Below are 13,963 nucleotides of genomic sequence, written 5' to 3' on the forward strand. Positions count from 1 at the left end.
TAATGCACCCTTAGATAAGTCTAAGGATGGTCCAAACAGTACTTTGGTGCAATGTTAGCACATTTTGTGTTAATCTAAGCCCCACCCTTTCCCGTGAAACCACACACTTTATTAAAAGGGTACTCCACTGGGCAGCATTCAGAAGTAAATGTTTTCAATGCTATTTTCAAGGGTCGGCCACGCCTCCTCATGACTTCATGGTCACGCTGCCTCAATACAAGTCAATGGCATATTTATGAAGTTGGGGAAGACCAGAGCAGGTGGGAAAAGCATTGCTCTAAAGACTGGATAGCGCTTCCATTACTCAGAAAATTTAATTAGCATATAAGGAAAAATACAGATTGCTCAGAAATGGCTGAACTAATTTTTTCCAGTTTTTTCCTGTATACTCAGTTCAGTGCAGGTATTGCTGCGGTCAGTTTTCCTTTAAGGGTTTATTCACATGTACAGTGTCATGCACATATTTGATGTGCATGATTTGAAGCTGCACATTTTATGCTGCAGATTTCAATGTAAAACCTAACACAGCTTCAAATCTGCAGCTTCAAATCCTGTGCATCAAATATGCACAAATCCGAGTTTGAACTCTGCAAGTTTGAAAGGGGCGAGCTCTCCACCAGCTTGAAACACAATACGCTTGTGTGAAAAAGCCCTTAGGGTGCGTTCACACATGCATATTTTTGCTGCAGATCTGCTGCAGATTTTGTTGCCCATTGACTTCAATGGGTAGCAAATTCTGTGACAGCAAATCTACAGCAGAAAATATGCACAGGTGATGTGATGTGCAGCTGATTTTGCTAGCCATTAACTTCAATGAATAGCAAAACAGCTGCAGAAAATATGCAACAAAAATATGCAGAAGATCCTGTACATGTACCCTAAAGAGGTTTCCCCAAATGGCAAAACTTAAGACCTGAAACACATAAGAATGGTTAGCATAGTTCTCCCTAAGCCTACTAGACCCTATTTTTTTCAGGTTTTGATTCAACCTAAAGACATTTTTGTTTTGTTGTTTGTTTTCCCCCCATATCAATAAGCTTTGGAATAGTGCTGACTGCACTACTGGGACAAATGTATCTATTTACATATTAGCTTTTACTACAGGACATAACAAGTTAAACATTAGAAACTAGAGAAGGATGACAGTAAAGTGACTCACGGAATAGCACAGACAGGTAAGCATTCCTATAGAAAAGTCAAGAAAGCATCAGGCTGGTACTAACAACTTCAATGAGAACAAGTTACATTAACTTGGAAATTAAGTTGACACTTTAAGTGAAATTGCTCCTTTGAAGAGAGAATCCAACAAGGTTTTAAAGGACTATCCACCCTATACAGCACATTTATTGCATACATATTTTAAAAATATAAAAAAAAAAAAAAAAAAGTATTTAAGCCAGTTTTTCATTTTCTTTCTTGCTGTCACTTTTGTCCTGCCCGGACTTCTGTTAGTTCAGGAAAACTACACCACTCAGTTCAGGATACATTTATTATAACAAAGCAAGTTTATTGATCCATAGACGGACAGATAAATAAATGTAGAGGTAGATTAATTCATAACTGCCTCAATGCGATCCTTAGACTCTAACACAGCAAGTCATTCCATTCAGCGTCCACCTCCTGATCTGCCGAGATCAAGGTCCAGAAGGGCTGAAACGTTTGTAAAAATTCTACAGATCACATTGTGGCGTTTATGAATTAACTTACCTTTGTATTTACTAGCTGACATCTGTCTATGGATCAATAAACTTGTTTTGTTATAATGTATCATGAAATCTGAGTGCTGTGGTTTTCCTGAACTGTGACTGCGGGGTACAAACCACTACCACACTAGCATTAATTGAATTCCCAGTGTGCAGTACCATATATGGTATGTGAATACTTGGCTTTTGTTTCATGGGCTTTCCTAGGGTAGGGGTATAGTTAGGTCAGGGGCAACGCCATACAGGATATTGAAAACCATACAGGATATTGACCACCACACTCATCTAATATTCATTGGAGATCTCCATTAAAGCATGGTTTCTACTGATGGTCTAACTGGTTCATAAAGTGTTAGACACACAATTAAAAATGAATAGTCCATGGCAATCAATGGCATTTATTAACAAAATATAAAAAAAAAACCTTTGCATTGGCATTCACTGAACATTGCCCTTGCATTCTTCGATAACTTGGTCTCTGTGTACCTAAGGTGTGTGATCAATGCAGTACAATACAAATAGTTAGACAGATCCTGATCCTCCCACTGAATAATGCACTAAGAATAATGAATACGTGGAGTCACTTTCCTGTTTATCTGCATCACTTTTCCTATCTATAAGTTAATGTATCAGCAACTGATTTGCTACTAAGCAACGGACTGTGTTAGCTGGAATCCAATCATTACTACACAAACTGATAAGACAGGATGATTTTGAAAGTTATGTAAGGTATTTATGGGCACTCGATGACGACATATGGTGTGTCATCACTGTGTTGGTTACCGTTACAGTATATTCACATGCACGTCTGTTTCAGAACTTTCTGTACCTGTCCCATTTATCTGAATGTGGCTTGCAGAAATCTATGTGCTCACTGCCAAAACAAATTTCAGATGAATGGAACTGATTTTCAGTCACAGAAACCGAACACTTATATAGGTCACTGAGACGTTTAGCAGGAAAGACAAACAAAAACTTTACATCACCATGTATGTCTGTCAGACTATAGAAGTAAATCCATAGCACTAGAAAGAGTCCCCTATGTGGATTTAAAAACTAAATCCCCTCCTTTTACCATATCATACATAAAAAATAAAAAATAAATAGATAGATAGATAATATATCATAAACAAACATACAGTGGGGCAAAAAATGATTTAGTCAGCCACCAATTGTGCTCACACGTAAAAATATTAGACAGGCCTGTCATTTTCATCATAGGTATTCCTCAACTATGAAAAACATAATGAGAAGAAAAATCCATAAAATCACATTGTCTGATTTTTAACCCCTTAAGGACCAGGTGTTTTTCAGTTTTTGCACTTTCATTTTTTCCTCCTTACCTTTAAAAAATCATAACTTTTTCAATTTGGCACCTAAAAATCCATATGATGGCTTATTTTTAGCGCCACCAATTCTACTTTGTAATGACATCAGTCATTTTACCCAAAAATCTACGGCGAAACAGAAAAAAAAATCATTGTGAGACAAAATTGAAAGAAAAACAACGCCATTTTGTAAATTTTGGGGGCTTCTGTTTCTACGCAGTAAATTTTTCGGTAAAAATGACCCATTCCCTTTATTCTGTAGGTCTATATGATTAAAATGATACCCTACTTTTATAGGTTAGATTTTTTCGTACTTCTGAAAAAAATCATAACTACATGCAGGAAAATGTATACGTTTAAAATTGTCATCTTCTGACCCCTATAACTTTTTTATTTTTCCTCATATGGGGCAGTATGAGGGCTAATTTTTTGCGCCGTGATCTGAAATTTTTAGTGGTACCCTTTTTGTATTGATCGGACTTGTTGATCGCTTTTTATTAATTTTTTCATGATATAAAAAGTGACCAAAAATACACAATTTTGGACTTTGGAACTTTTTTGCGTGTACGCCATTGACGGTGCCGTTTAATTAATGCTATATTTTTATAAATCGGATATTTCTACACGCGGCGATACACTGTTTGTTTGTTTTTTAAATGGGAAAAGGGGGGGGGGTGATTCAAACTTTTATTAGGGGAGGTGTTAAATGATCTTTGTTCACTTTTTTATCACTTTTTTTTTTGCAGTGTTATAGGTCCCACAGGGGGCTATAACACTGAACACACTGATCTTTTACATTGATCACTGGTTTCTCATAGGAAACCAGTGATCAATGATTCTGCCGCTTGACTGCTCATGTCTGGATTTCAGGCACTGAGCAGTCATTCGGCGATCGGACACCAGAAGGAAAGGTAGGAGACCCTCCTCGTTTCCTACAGCTGTTCGGGACGCTGCGATTTCGCCACGGCGATCCCGAACAGCCCCCTGAGCTAACCGGCAGTGATTAACTTTCAAAGTTGAATGCCACGTCTAAAGGGTTAATAGCGTGCGGCACCGCGATCAGTGCTGCGCGCTATTAGCCACGGGTCCCGGCCGTTGTGGCCCCACGTTATAGAAAAGGAAAGGACTCAGGACGTACCTGTACATCGTTGGTCCTTAAGGGATTAAAGAATTTTGTCAGGGACCGACCAGGGGACAGGGAGCCCTAAACTGACCCTAAAACCGCTCTCCCTGTCTACTTGCCCATCCACCCTAACCGGTGGATCGACAACTGGGCGCCGGTTCCTCCCTGAACTAAAGTGCAGGGGCCTAATAAAAACACATACTAATAAATAGTCGGACACAAACCAGAAACATAACAGGAACATAGAACTCAATAGTATAAATTCAGAGGACACAGATCAGTGAGCAGCACAGGGGACACTATGGGTCAGCGGTCCTTTATGTGTCCTGGACCCTTGGAAGAAAAACAGCCCCAAAGCATGATGTTTCCACCCCCATGCTTCTTTGTATGCAACTCAGCATTCTTTCTCCTCCAAATACGACGAGTTGAGTTTTTACCAAAAAGTTCTACTTTGGTTTCATCTGACCATGTGACATTCTCCCAATCCTCTTCTGGATCATCCAAATGCTCTCTAGCAAACTTCAGACAGGCCCGGACATGTACTGGCTTAGCAGGGGGACACGTCTGGCACTGCATGATTTGAGTTACTGGTGGTGTAGTGTGTTACTGATGGCAGCCTTTGTTACTTTGGTCCCAGCTCTCTGCAGGTCATTCGCTAGGTCCCCCGTGTGGTTCTGGGATTTTTCTCACCGTTCTTTGATCATTTTGACACCACAGAGTGAGATCTTGTGTGGAGCCCCAGATCGACAGAGATTATCATTGGCCTTGTATGTCTTCCATTTTCTAATAATTGCTCCTACAGTTGATTTCTTCACACCAAGCTGCTTGCCTATTGCAGATTCAGTCTGCAAAGCCTGGTGTAGGTCTACAATTTTGTTTCTGGTGTCCTTTGACAGCTCTTTGGTCTTGGCCATAGTGGAGTTTGGAGTGTGACTGTTTGATGTTGTGGACAGGTGTCTTTTATACTGATAACAAGTTCAAACAGGTGCCATAAATACAGGTAACGAGTGGAGGACAGAGGAGACCCTTAATCAAGAAGTTACAGGTCTGTGAGAACCAGAAATCTTGCTTGTTTGTAGGTGACCAAATACTTATTTTAACAAGGAATTTACCAATTAATTAATTAGCAATCCTACAATGTGATTTCCTGTATTTCCCCCCATTCTGTCTCTCATAGTTGAAGTGTACCTATTATGAAAATTACAGGCCTCTCTTATCTTTTTAAGTGGGAGAACTTGCACAATTGGTGGCTGACTAAATACTTTTTTGCCCCATTGTAAACTACAGATCACAGCGCAAAAAAAAAAAAAAAAAAACATACAGCAGCATATAAATATAAGAAAGTTATAGGGGTCGGGAAAGGGCAATTTTATGCATACTCATTTTCTTATAACTAGTTTAATTTTTTTTTTTTTTTTTAAATACAGTAACAGACTAACATGTTAAGTGTCGTTTTAATTGTATGGACCAACAGAATAAAGATAACATATCAGTTTTACCATAAAGTGCACTGTGTCAAAATGAACACCCCCCCCCCTTCCCCAAAATTTGCTAAATTGCTTTTTAAAATTTCCTCCTACAATATAATATAATTTTTGGTTGCACCGTCCAGTTTATGGTAAAATGAAAGGTGTTATTAAAAAGTACAATTGGTGGCACAAAAACAAACCCTCAAAAGGCTAAGTTTCTACTTGGTTTTTTGTCTTACGTTTTTTGGTTTGAAAAGAAAAAGTGAGAAACACACACACTATTCTTAGTGCCCTGCCCGCCCACATAAATTGATCCCTGTTTAAAAATTAATAAACATTTTGTTATAAAAAGATACATTTCATTAAATACAATTTTTTCCATAACTACTGTATCTTTTTTATTTTTTTTAACGGTACCCTACAAAATTTTATTAAAAAAGGTATCTCCATCACTTTTTGGATCGCTAAAGTCCAAAAGAGAATAAAAACCGCCTGAAAAAACGCCAAAGTTAAAACCCACATGGCGTTTTTCTTGGCGTTTTTTTTACTCCCATAGAAGGATAAAAAAAAACGCTAAACTGAAAAAAATGCCAAGTGGAAAAAGAATTTAGCAATTTCTCATTGATTTACAGCTAACATCTGGCCGCAGTGTTTTTTGGCCGAAAAATTTGCATTTTTCTTGGCGTTTAAAAAAAAATAAAAAATGTAGAAACTTAGCCTAAGGGTCTGTAGAAGGAAACATTAATAACAAACATTATTGTTCACACGTCGTACAAGATCCTGCGCAGATCTGATGCGCAGGATTTGTAACTACAGATTAAAAGCTGTGCTCAGTTATTTAGTTTACATTGAAATCTGAAGCAGAAAATCCTGTGCATCAAATCCTGTGCATCAAATATGCGTAGGATCCTGTAAGCGTGAACGTACCCTAAAAGAGTTATGGTTCCTAAAAGACAAGGAGGAAAAACGTAACTTGACTGTGTCCTTAAGGCCTAAATTGGCCTAAAGTGTCCTTACAGGGTTAAAAAGTGGGTGGAAAATTTTATATAGGCCTTGGGCACAAACATTACATGCTGCTTTAACACAGCCAGTAAATTGGAATACAGAAGACTAAATGGACTATACAGCTAAGCAGTGTTTCTGTTGATATTGGGTTCAACCATTGAGTTTGCATTTGCATCTATGGTACCAGCACACCAGCTAGTTGCAAAGTGTAGACTATCATATAGATTTAATGCATTTTGGGTGTAATGTAGGCCAAACTTGACAATTTTGTAAGGATTGGTCACATATAAAAAGTACTGTATATGGGATTGTCCCAACTTTCCCACCGCTGAAGATCCCGAAACCAAGAATGATAGTTGTCATCTATTGTCTCCATTACAGGGACCGTGTAGCCATGGGACCAAAATATTTTTTGTTGACATCTGAGTTTTGGGTTGATTAATAAGGGTGTATGCTGAAATAGCAGTCATGTTGTACAATTGCAGCAAAAGCAGAGAAATTAATGGTGATTCTAATATTTTGAGCAATCAAAAAATAATAATTAAGTAAAAATGTCAATGGAAAATATATTCAATATTTGTGATTTGTTGTGCCCATTCATTAAAATTCTACGTCTTGGGCAATGTCCTGCTGATCAGACACTACATGACAGTATTAAAACACCACTCAGACACAGACCAGCCTTTGACTGTATCCTGTCAAGCCCCTAGCAACCATGCCTAATCCTATTAACAGCTGTCTGTCCTAAGATCAAAACATGTATCTCTTTGTTGGCTAAAAGCTTTTCTGCTAGGATGTAAACCTGGTAAACATGACAACATAAGCAGACCCAGGTTTACTACACAAAACAAATAATAAACATACAGATGCTATATTATAGTCATCAGCACTAGATACTTTTTACAATGCTTATTTCCCTGGTTCCACCACAACTTTGCCTGGAAATAGAGTAAAGTTGGTCAAAAATTTTCAATATCCTTTGGCCAAACATATGTTTACTTGACAGTTATCTCTCCCAACCTCCCCATACACATGAACATTCGGCACAGCCAAACATTCATGTTTCCCTATGGGGAGAAATAAGCTGCAGACAAGAAAGCTCTGGCGTCAACCTTGGTATACTAAGGTTTTAGTTCCGGTCACAAAACCGGATGCGGGGCAAAAATTAGCCAACAGGAGTTGGGTTTCGGCACCGGAATACAGGAGCTCCTGGTTTTGAAATTTCCCAGCCGGACCCAGCAGCCGTAGTGACTAGCCGTGATGTGAATGCATCCTTAGAGAAGCAGTATGGAAATCAATGCGAGCTGGGGGGTAAGGTGCTTAAAGTGTTCCTGTCATTAACAAAAAATTTTTATATAATGTAGATAATACTATGTATATTTGTAATATCCATTGGTTAAAAAAAAGTGTATATTTTTGTCCCTGTAGCTACTGCCTGTGTGTCTGTGTGAGGAGACCAAATACAAGATGTGTGGGTGGACAAGCAGGGCTCTGTACACCGAGGACAAGCAGGGCTCTGTACACTGATGACAAACAGGGCTCTGTACACCGAGGACAAGCAGGGCTCTGTACACTGAGGACAAGCAGGGCTCTGTACACCGAAGACAAGCAGGGCTCTGTACACTGAGGACAAACAGGGCTCTGTACACTGAGAACAAGCATGGCTCTGTACACTGAGAACAAGCAGGGCTCTGTACAATGAGGACAAGCAGGGCTCTGTACACTGTGGACAAGCAGGGCTCTGTGCAGTGAGGACAAGCAGGGCTCTGTACACAGAGGACAAGCAGGGCTCTGTACACTGAGGACAAGCAGGGCTCTGTACACTGAGGACAAGCAGGGCTCTGTGCACTGAGGCTCTGTGACATGCACCCATCTTACACAGCAGGAACATGCACAGAGCCCTGCTTGTCCTCAGTGTACAGAGCGCTGTTTGTCCTCAGTGTACAGAGCCCTGCTTGTCCTCAGTGTACAGAGCGCTGTTTGTCCCGCCCTCACTTCCTGTATTTTGCCTCCTCACAGAGACACACAGGCTATCGCTTCAGGGACAGCATTTTTTCACCCAAAAATATACACATTTATTAACCAATGTATATTACAAATATACATAATGGTATTATTTACATTATATCAAAAGTTTTTGTTAATGACAGATACCCTTTAAGCATGAACTTCTCAACGCTAATTCTACTGATTGGTTGAGGTCTCAGCACTGCGACCCTGACATATTAAAACTTTTTAGATTTTTCTGTGACACGGACACTTCAAGTGCTAAGATTTTTACTTTACTTTCCATTTTCTGTCCCCAAAGAATTTTGGTAATAAAAAAAACAGCAAATGTAATTCTTATTAATAAAGAACACATATAAGGACAGATTTAATTTATATCACAAAATCACATAATTGGTATTTTAGCATAAAAGGTAAATGTTTTTCTAAGAATCTCTGTTTAAATACTATTTGACATGGAAATTTGCTCTTGTTTGGGGCCTGGCCACTGCAGCATACATGTAAGTATTATTTTCTCACAGATGCACAGCCCCAGACAATGGACCACTTGGCACACCATCCTCTGTAGTTACTGGATTCAGAGCCAGTACTAGAACATGACTTTTTATTACTAAGTCTTGTGACCAGATGTAATTGCAGGACGGTGTCATTGTATAAAAGCCTTTAGTTACGGAAAACAACAAATTCTCTATTGGTCAGCATGCAATCGTAACTCTTATTTTGATGACAGGTGCATTGTGTGAGCTTGCAAACCCTGATAACATTCAGGCCACCAGTTAACTCTATTGTTGAGGAAATGAGTTATATCTCAACGCTTATTGTCTACGGATGATGTCTTCTAATGAAACAATATAAGCACACACAAATGGGATTGAAAGAAAATGAGAAAAAACTAAACCAATTTCACAATACAATTGTAATGGATAATAATTAATGTGTTCTCAAGTTTTAAAGCTTAAAGGGGTACTCCGCTGCTCAGCGCTCAGAACAAAATGTTCCGAACGCTTAGAGCCGGCGCTAGGAACTCGTGAAGTCACGGCCCCGCCCCTTGTGACGTTACATACCCGTCCCCTCAATGCAAGTCTATGGGAGGGGGCGGGGCGTAACATCACAAGGGAGCGAGGCGGGCGTGACGTCATGAGTCCCTGGTGCTGGCTCTAAGCATTCGGAAAATTTTGTTCCGAACACTGAGCAGTGGAGTACCCCTTTAGAGTGAATGTATCACCTAGATATTTTTCCACTAGAGCCATGATACTGAAATATTTTCATTTCTTTTCCTGTTTCTGCTTCTGATTGTAATTTTTTAATAAAGTTTTTGTACACTTATGGGGAAAGCCATCTTGCCTTTGCTGTTTTAACAGCATTTAGAGATATGCGTTACAGCAAGCCCCATGGCCATGACAATAAACATCTCCAGACCATATACTGTGCATACTATATGACCTGGGCTGCTATTGTCTTTTCTTCTGGTGTCACCTTTACTGTAATTCTGTATCACTTTGCAGCAGTCTCCACCTTATCATCACATACAGAAAAGGAGGTCTCAGATATGTTTATGCTTAATGGTAAGAATGGAAATCGTAAGAATTTTTAGGATTATTCTATAAAATAAATCATAAAATAAAAAATTGGAAAACAAAAAACCTTTTAAAGCATGCCGGAACATTCTTTTAAGCTGGCCAGATACATTGAGTCAACCAAACCCTATGATTCTGCCCTCATTTGCCAACTATCTGACATGTATGGGGGGTTAACAGTAACTGTGCCACAACAAGACGGTACAAGGCAACATTTTCACTTCAAGCCAGATTATATAAAACATAGGCTATTTTTATACTAAATATTTACCACTAAATAAAGGACCTGGATGGGTACATGCCACATCTGCTCATTGCATATCTAAAAAAAAGGCTTCATTTACTGTTATACTGAGTTAGTAAATAGATAGATTCCTCTCTACTCGAAACAGCTTCATATCAGTCAGTGACACTACAGAATGAGGAAATGAATGTAACGTCTTAGACCAGATGAGCCAATCAGATGTCACCTTCACTTCCTCATTCTCTTAAGTATCTATATAAAGGCCAAAAGGATCACTCGCTACTAATTCAACGACTAGATGAATTTCCAATTTTTTATCTTCCCATTTTGTTTTTGATGGTATCAACTTGTTACATAGAAACCTTGACTTGACAGAGTTAAAGGTGTTATCCAGGAAAAAACTTTTTTTTATATATCAACTGGCTCCAGAAAGTTAAACAGATTTGTAAATTACTTCTATTAAAAAAATCTTAATCCTTTCAGTACTTATGAGCTTCTGAAGTTAAGGTTGTTCTTTTCTGTCTCAGTGCTCTCTGATAACACGTGTCTCGGGAACCGCCCAGTTTAGAAGAGGTTTGCTATGGGGATTTGCTTCTAAACCGGGCGTTTCCCGAGACAGGTGTCATCAGAGAGCACTTAGAAAAGAACAACCTTAACTTCAGAAGCTCATAAGTACTGAAAGGATTAATAATTTAATAGAAGTCATTTACAAATCTGTTTAACTTTCTGGAGTCAGTTGATATATAAAAAAAAGTTTTTTTTCCTGGATAACCCCTTTAAACATCACTGTGATCCTGAGTGTACCATCTCCTCCTATATAATGGCCAAGAGGAGAGGAGTCAATGCGGGGCAGAGGAGGATGACATGCTCGGCCAGAGAAATATCACACAACTAGAAGGAGCGAACATTACTATTTTTTTCTTATATTTTAAAGGGTCCCTAAGGGGGATGTTTATTTTCTCAATCCTTCACATGTTGGAAGGTAAACTACTTTGCCTCCTTTTGATAAGTTTACATGGTGATAAGTTTGTATATTTCTGCAGCAACCTTATATTCCCAGTAGAGATACGAATGTACCTGAACATTGATCTATTTAGAGGAGGCCAGGTAGGTAACCAGCTACGCAGTGGAAGATGTAGAACCTCTTTAGGGAGGTATACATACAATACATACAATGCAAGTATGCAAATGTCACATGAAACATTGGTTGCATTTCCTTAAACCTTTAATTATCATATACATATATTATATAAAAACAGTAAAATAGACGGAATGATCCCGCACTCACCGCGCCATCGCTGGGTCATGGAGGGCACATGGAAGGAATGAGGGTGGAGAGGTAGACGGGGGCTCAGAGGCAAACACCGATGGTTTTGTGCTAATTAGCACTTCATCCGGCCTCGGAGAGGCCGGATGAAGTGCTAATTAGCACAAAACCACCGGTGTTTGCCTCAGAGCCCCCGTCTACCTCTCCACCCTCATTCCTTCCATGTGCCCTCCTTGACCCAGCGATGGAAGCGGTGAGTGCGGGATCATTCCGTCTATTTTACTGTTTTTGTTTGCATTTTTGTTTCTGATCCGTGTACCACCATATACCATCCATTTATCTCTCACTGTTCAGTCGCATCCATATATATTTATATACTTTTCTCCTGCGTTATATTTATGTATGACCTGTGCCTCCTCTGGATCTCTGTTTTACTTGGACATATATTATATAATTTACTGTATAAAAGCCGGTAATGTTCATCTACATTGCACAGAAAAGTATTGCAAACATATCACATGCAGTGTTTTTACTGTAGTGTTTTTCACCAGGCGGACTTACCGGTTTTGGCATGGTTGCGTCTTTCTCAAAGTCTTCTGCCGAAATTAAAAAATTCTAGATTCCCGGCTCAATATCTCACTGTATCCTGTAAGTAAAAAAAGGAACTTCAATGAGAAACCTATTTTAATTGTGTAAGCCCAGAGTGGCAGTGGACAGGATGCAGGGATTATTATGGGAAGCAGCTAATATAAGGTTGTGTGCTCAGGTCTATGAATCATAAGGAAAACAAGCAGTTCTAAGTCACTCTGAAGAAACAGGCCTCACCCAGTGGCAGAAAGTCCAATTACAACCCTTGAAAGGTCACTGACGCCACACCCAGAAGGCTCCTCACTCCAGATCCTAGATTTACCAACCATCCTGGTACAGTTCTGTATCTGACTGCTTATGATGCCTATATGCCCATACAGCAGGGGAACTAAGCTCCTAAGGGAAATCACACCCAAGAGGGAAAACATTATACGGGAAGTCCCTGGTATCCCTAAGATGCATTGCTTTGGCCCAGGTTGGTGCCATCCTTCTCCTTGGTTGGCACCACATTCATTACATAATTCATCCTGCAGAATCAGATTTAGTATGACTAGTGCAGGTGAGAGAGATAAACCAGGGGAATACTGGCTCCCCATTTCTCCTATAAGTGATGGGGGGCATGATGGGGGTATGGTGGTATTCACATGACACATGGGGGTTACATCTTTACTAAGGGGCTTCTGCCCTATTCACTATATAAAAGGCCATAACCATCTGTCACCTACAGCACAGCAGCCCTCTCCTTAGTGACACGAGGAGTATGCCATGTTCTGGGAGCTGCCACACAGTCTGGCACCCCGGTGAATGACCCCTCACTCCAGGCAGAGTTCACCGTGAGGTAATGCCGTGTGCTGGGGAAGAAGCCGCAGTAATGGAGGCTCCCAGCCCCACCTCTACCTGCCTCACTGACTACTAACTTGTTCTGCCACTTTCCAACTCCGGAGTGTATAGTGCGGCTTCCAGCCTAGATGTGCCCAGTGCACACGGGAAGCTTGTAGGTATTCCACCTGGGTTACCGCAGCAAGCATATACTGCCCGGGCACTGAACCCCCTCACAGGGTGACATAGAGCGCTGCACAGGACAGGTGCCTCACCTCCCAGCTCCGGTGTACGAGGAGGTGCCCCGTCAGGCTGCGGGCACTGAGGCGCCCTTACCCCGCCACCACCTGTTGTACCCAGAGTCCTCCATCTATAAGAAGCTAAGAGCAATATCGCCGCACTCACCCTTATGCCAGTCTCTGCCCGAGGTGCCCTGCTCTCCCCGGGTGCTCTCTTGCTGCAATATGGCTGCTGACTGGCAAACTTAGTGCGGCAGGTCCCTCCCTACACCCTCCCGACAGCCACTCCCTCAGCCGCGACCTGGTGTCACTCTCTACCTGCCTCTCCCTCCGCTCCGCACGTCATTACCTAGGAAGGCTATGGAACAGCTAGCTGTGATGCCAGGCTGAGGTACAGAGCAGGGGGAGAAGAGTGTGTGCCCAGAGGACAGTGCCATAGGGACAGACTGGTGACAGCTCACTCACCTAGTGCACGAATACCCTGCAGTACTCACTAGTCAAAACCAGCAGCCTCCTCCCTCTTTCCGTCTATAGTGGGACTGGGATTCCACTCAACTTTTGTCGAGTTTTTTTTTTTTAAACCTGAAAAAACGC

At 40.6% G+C, this 13,963-nt stretch overlaps 1 protein-coding gene across 2 annotated transcripts in view; it reads right to left on the reverse strand.

Moving 5' to 3' along the window:
• EZR (ezrin) overlaps positions 1 to 13,737 on the reverse strand; it is a 101,687-nt gene extending 87,950 nt beyond the window's left edge. The window contains exons 1-2 of one of the 2 annotated variants that reach the window (XM_056566725.1): positions 13,719 to 13,737; positions 12,285 to 12,369 (exon numbers count right to left, since the gene is read on the reverse strand). In XM_056566725.1, the coding sequence (XP_056422700.1) occupies positions 12,285 to 12,296 (12 nt within the window). In that variant the 5' untranslated portion in view covers positions 12,297 to 12,369; positions 13,719 to 13,737. Of the gene's footprint in view, positions 1 to 12,284; positions 12,370 to 13,535; positions 13,632 to 13,718 lie in introns of those variants that run through there. The other variant, XM_056566724.1, reaches the window with a different exon arrangement.
• Between the last annotated feature and the right edge of the window lie 226 nt (positions 13,738 to 13,963).

Source organism: Hyla sarda, chromosome 3 (assembly GCF_029499605.1).
Source record: "Hyla sarda isolate aHylSar1 chromosome 3, aHylSar1.hap1, whole genome shotgun sequence".
Taxonomy (NCBI): Eukaryota; Metazoa; Chordata; class Amphibia; order Anura; family Hylidae; genus Hyla; species Hyla sarda.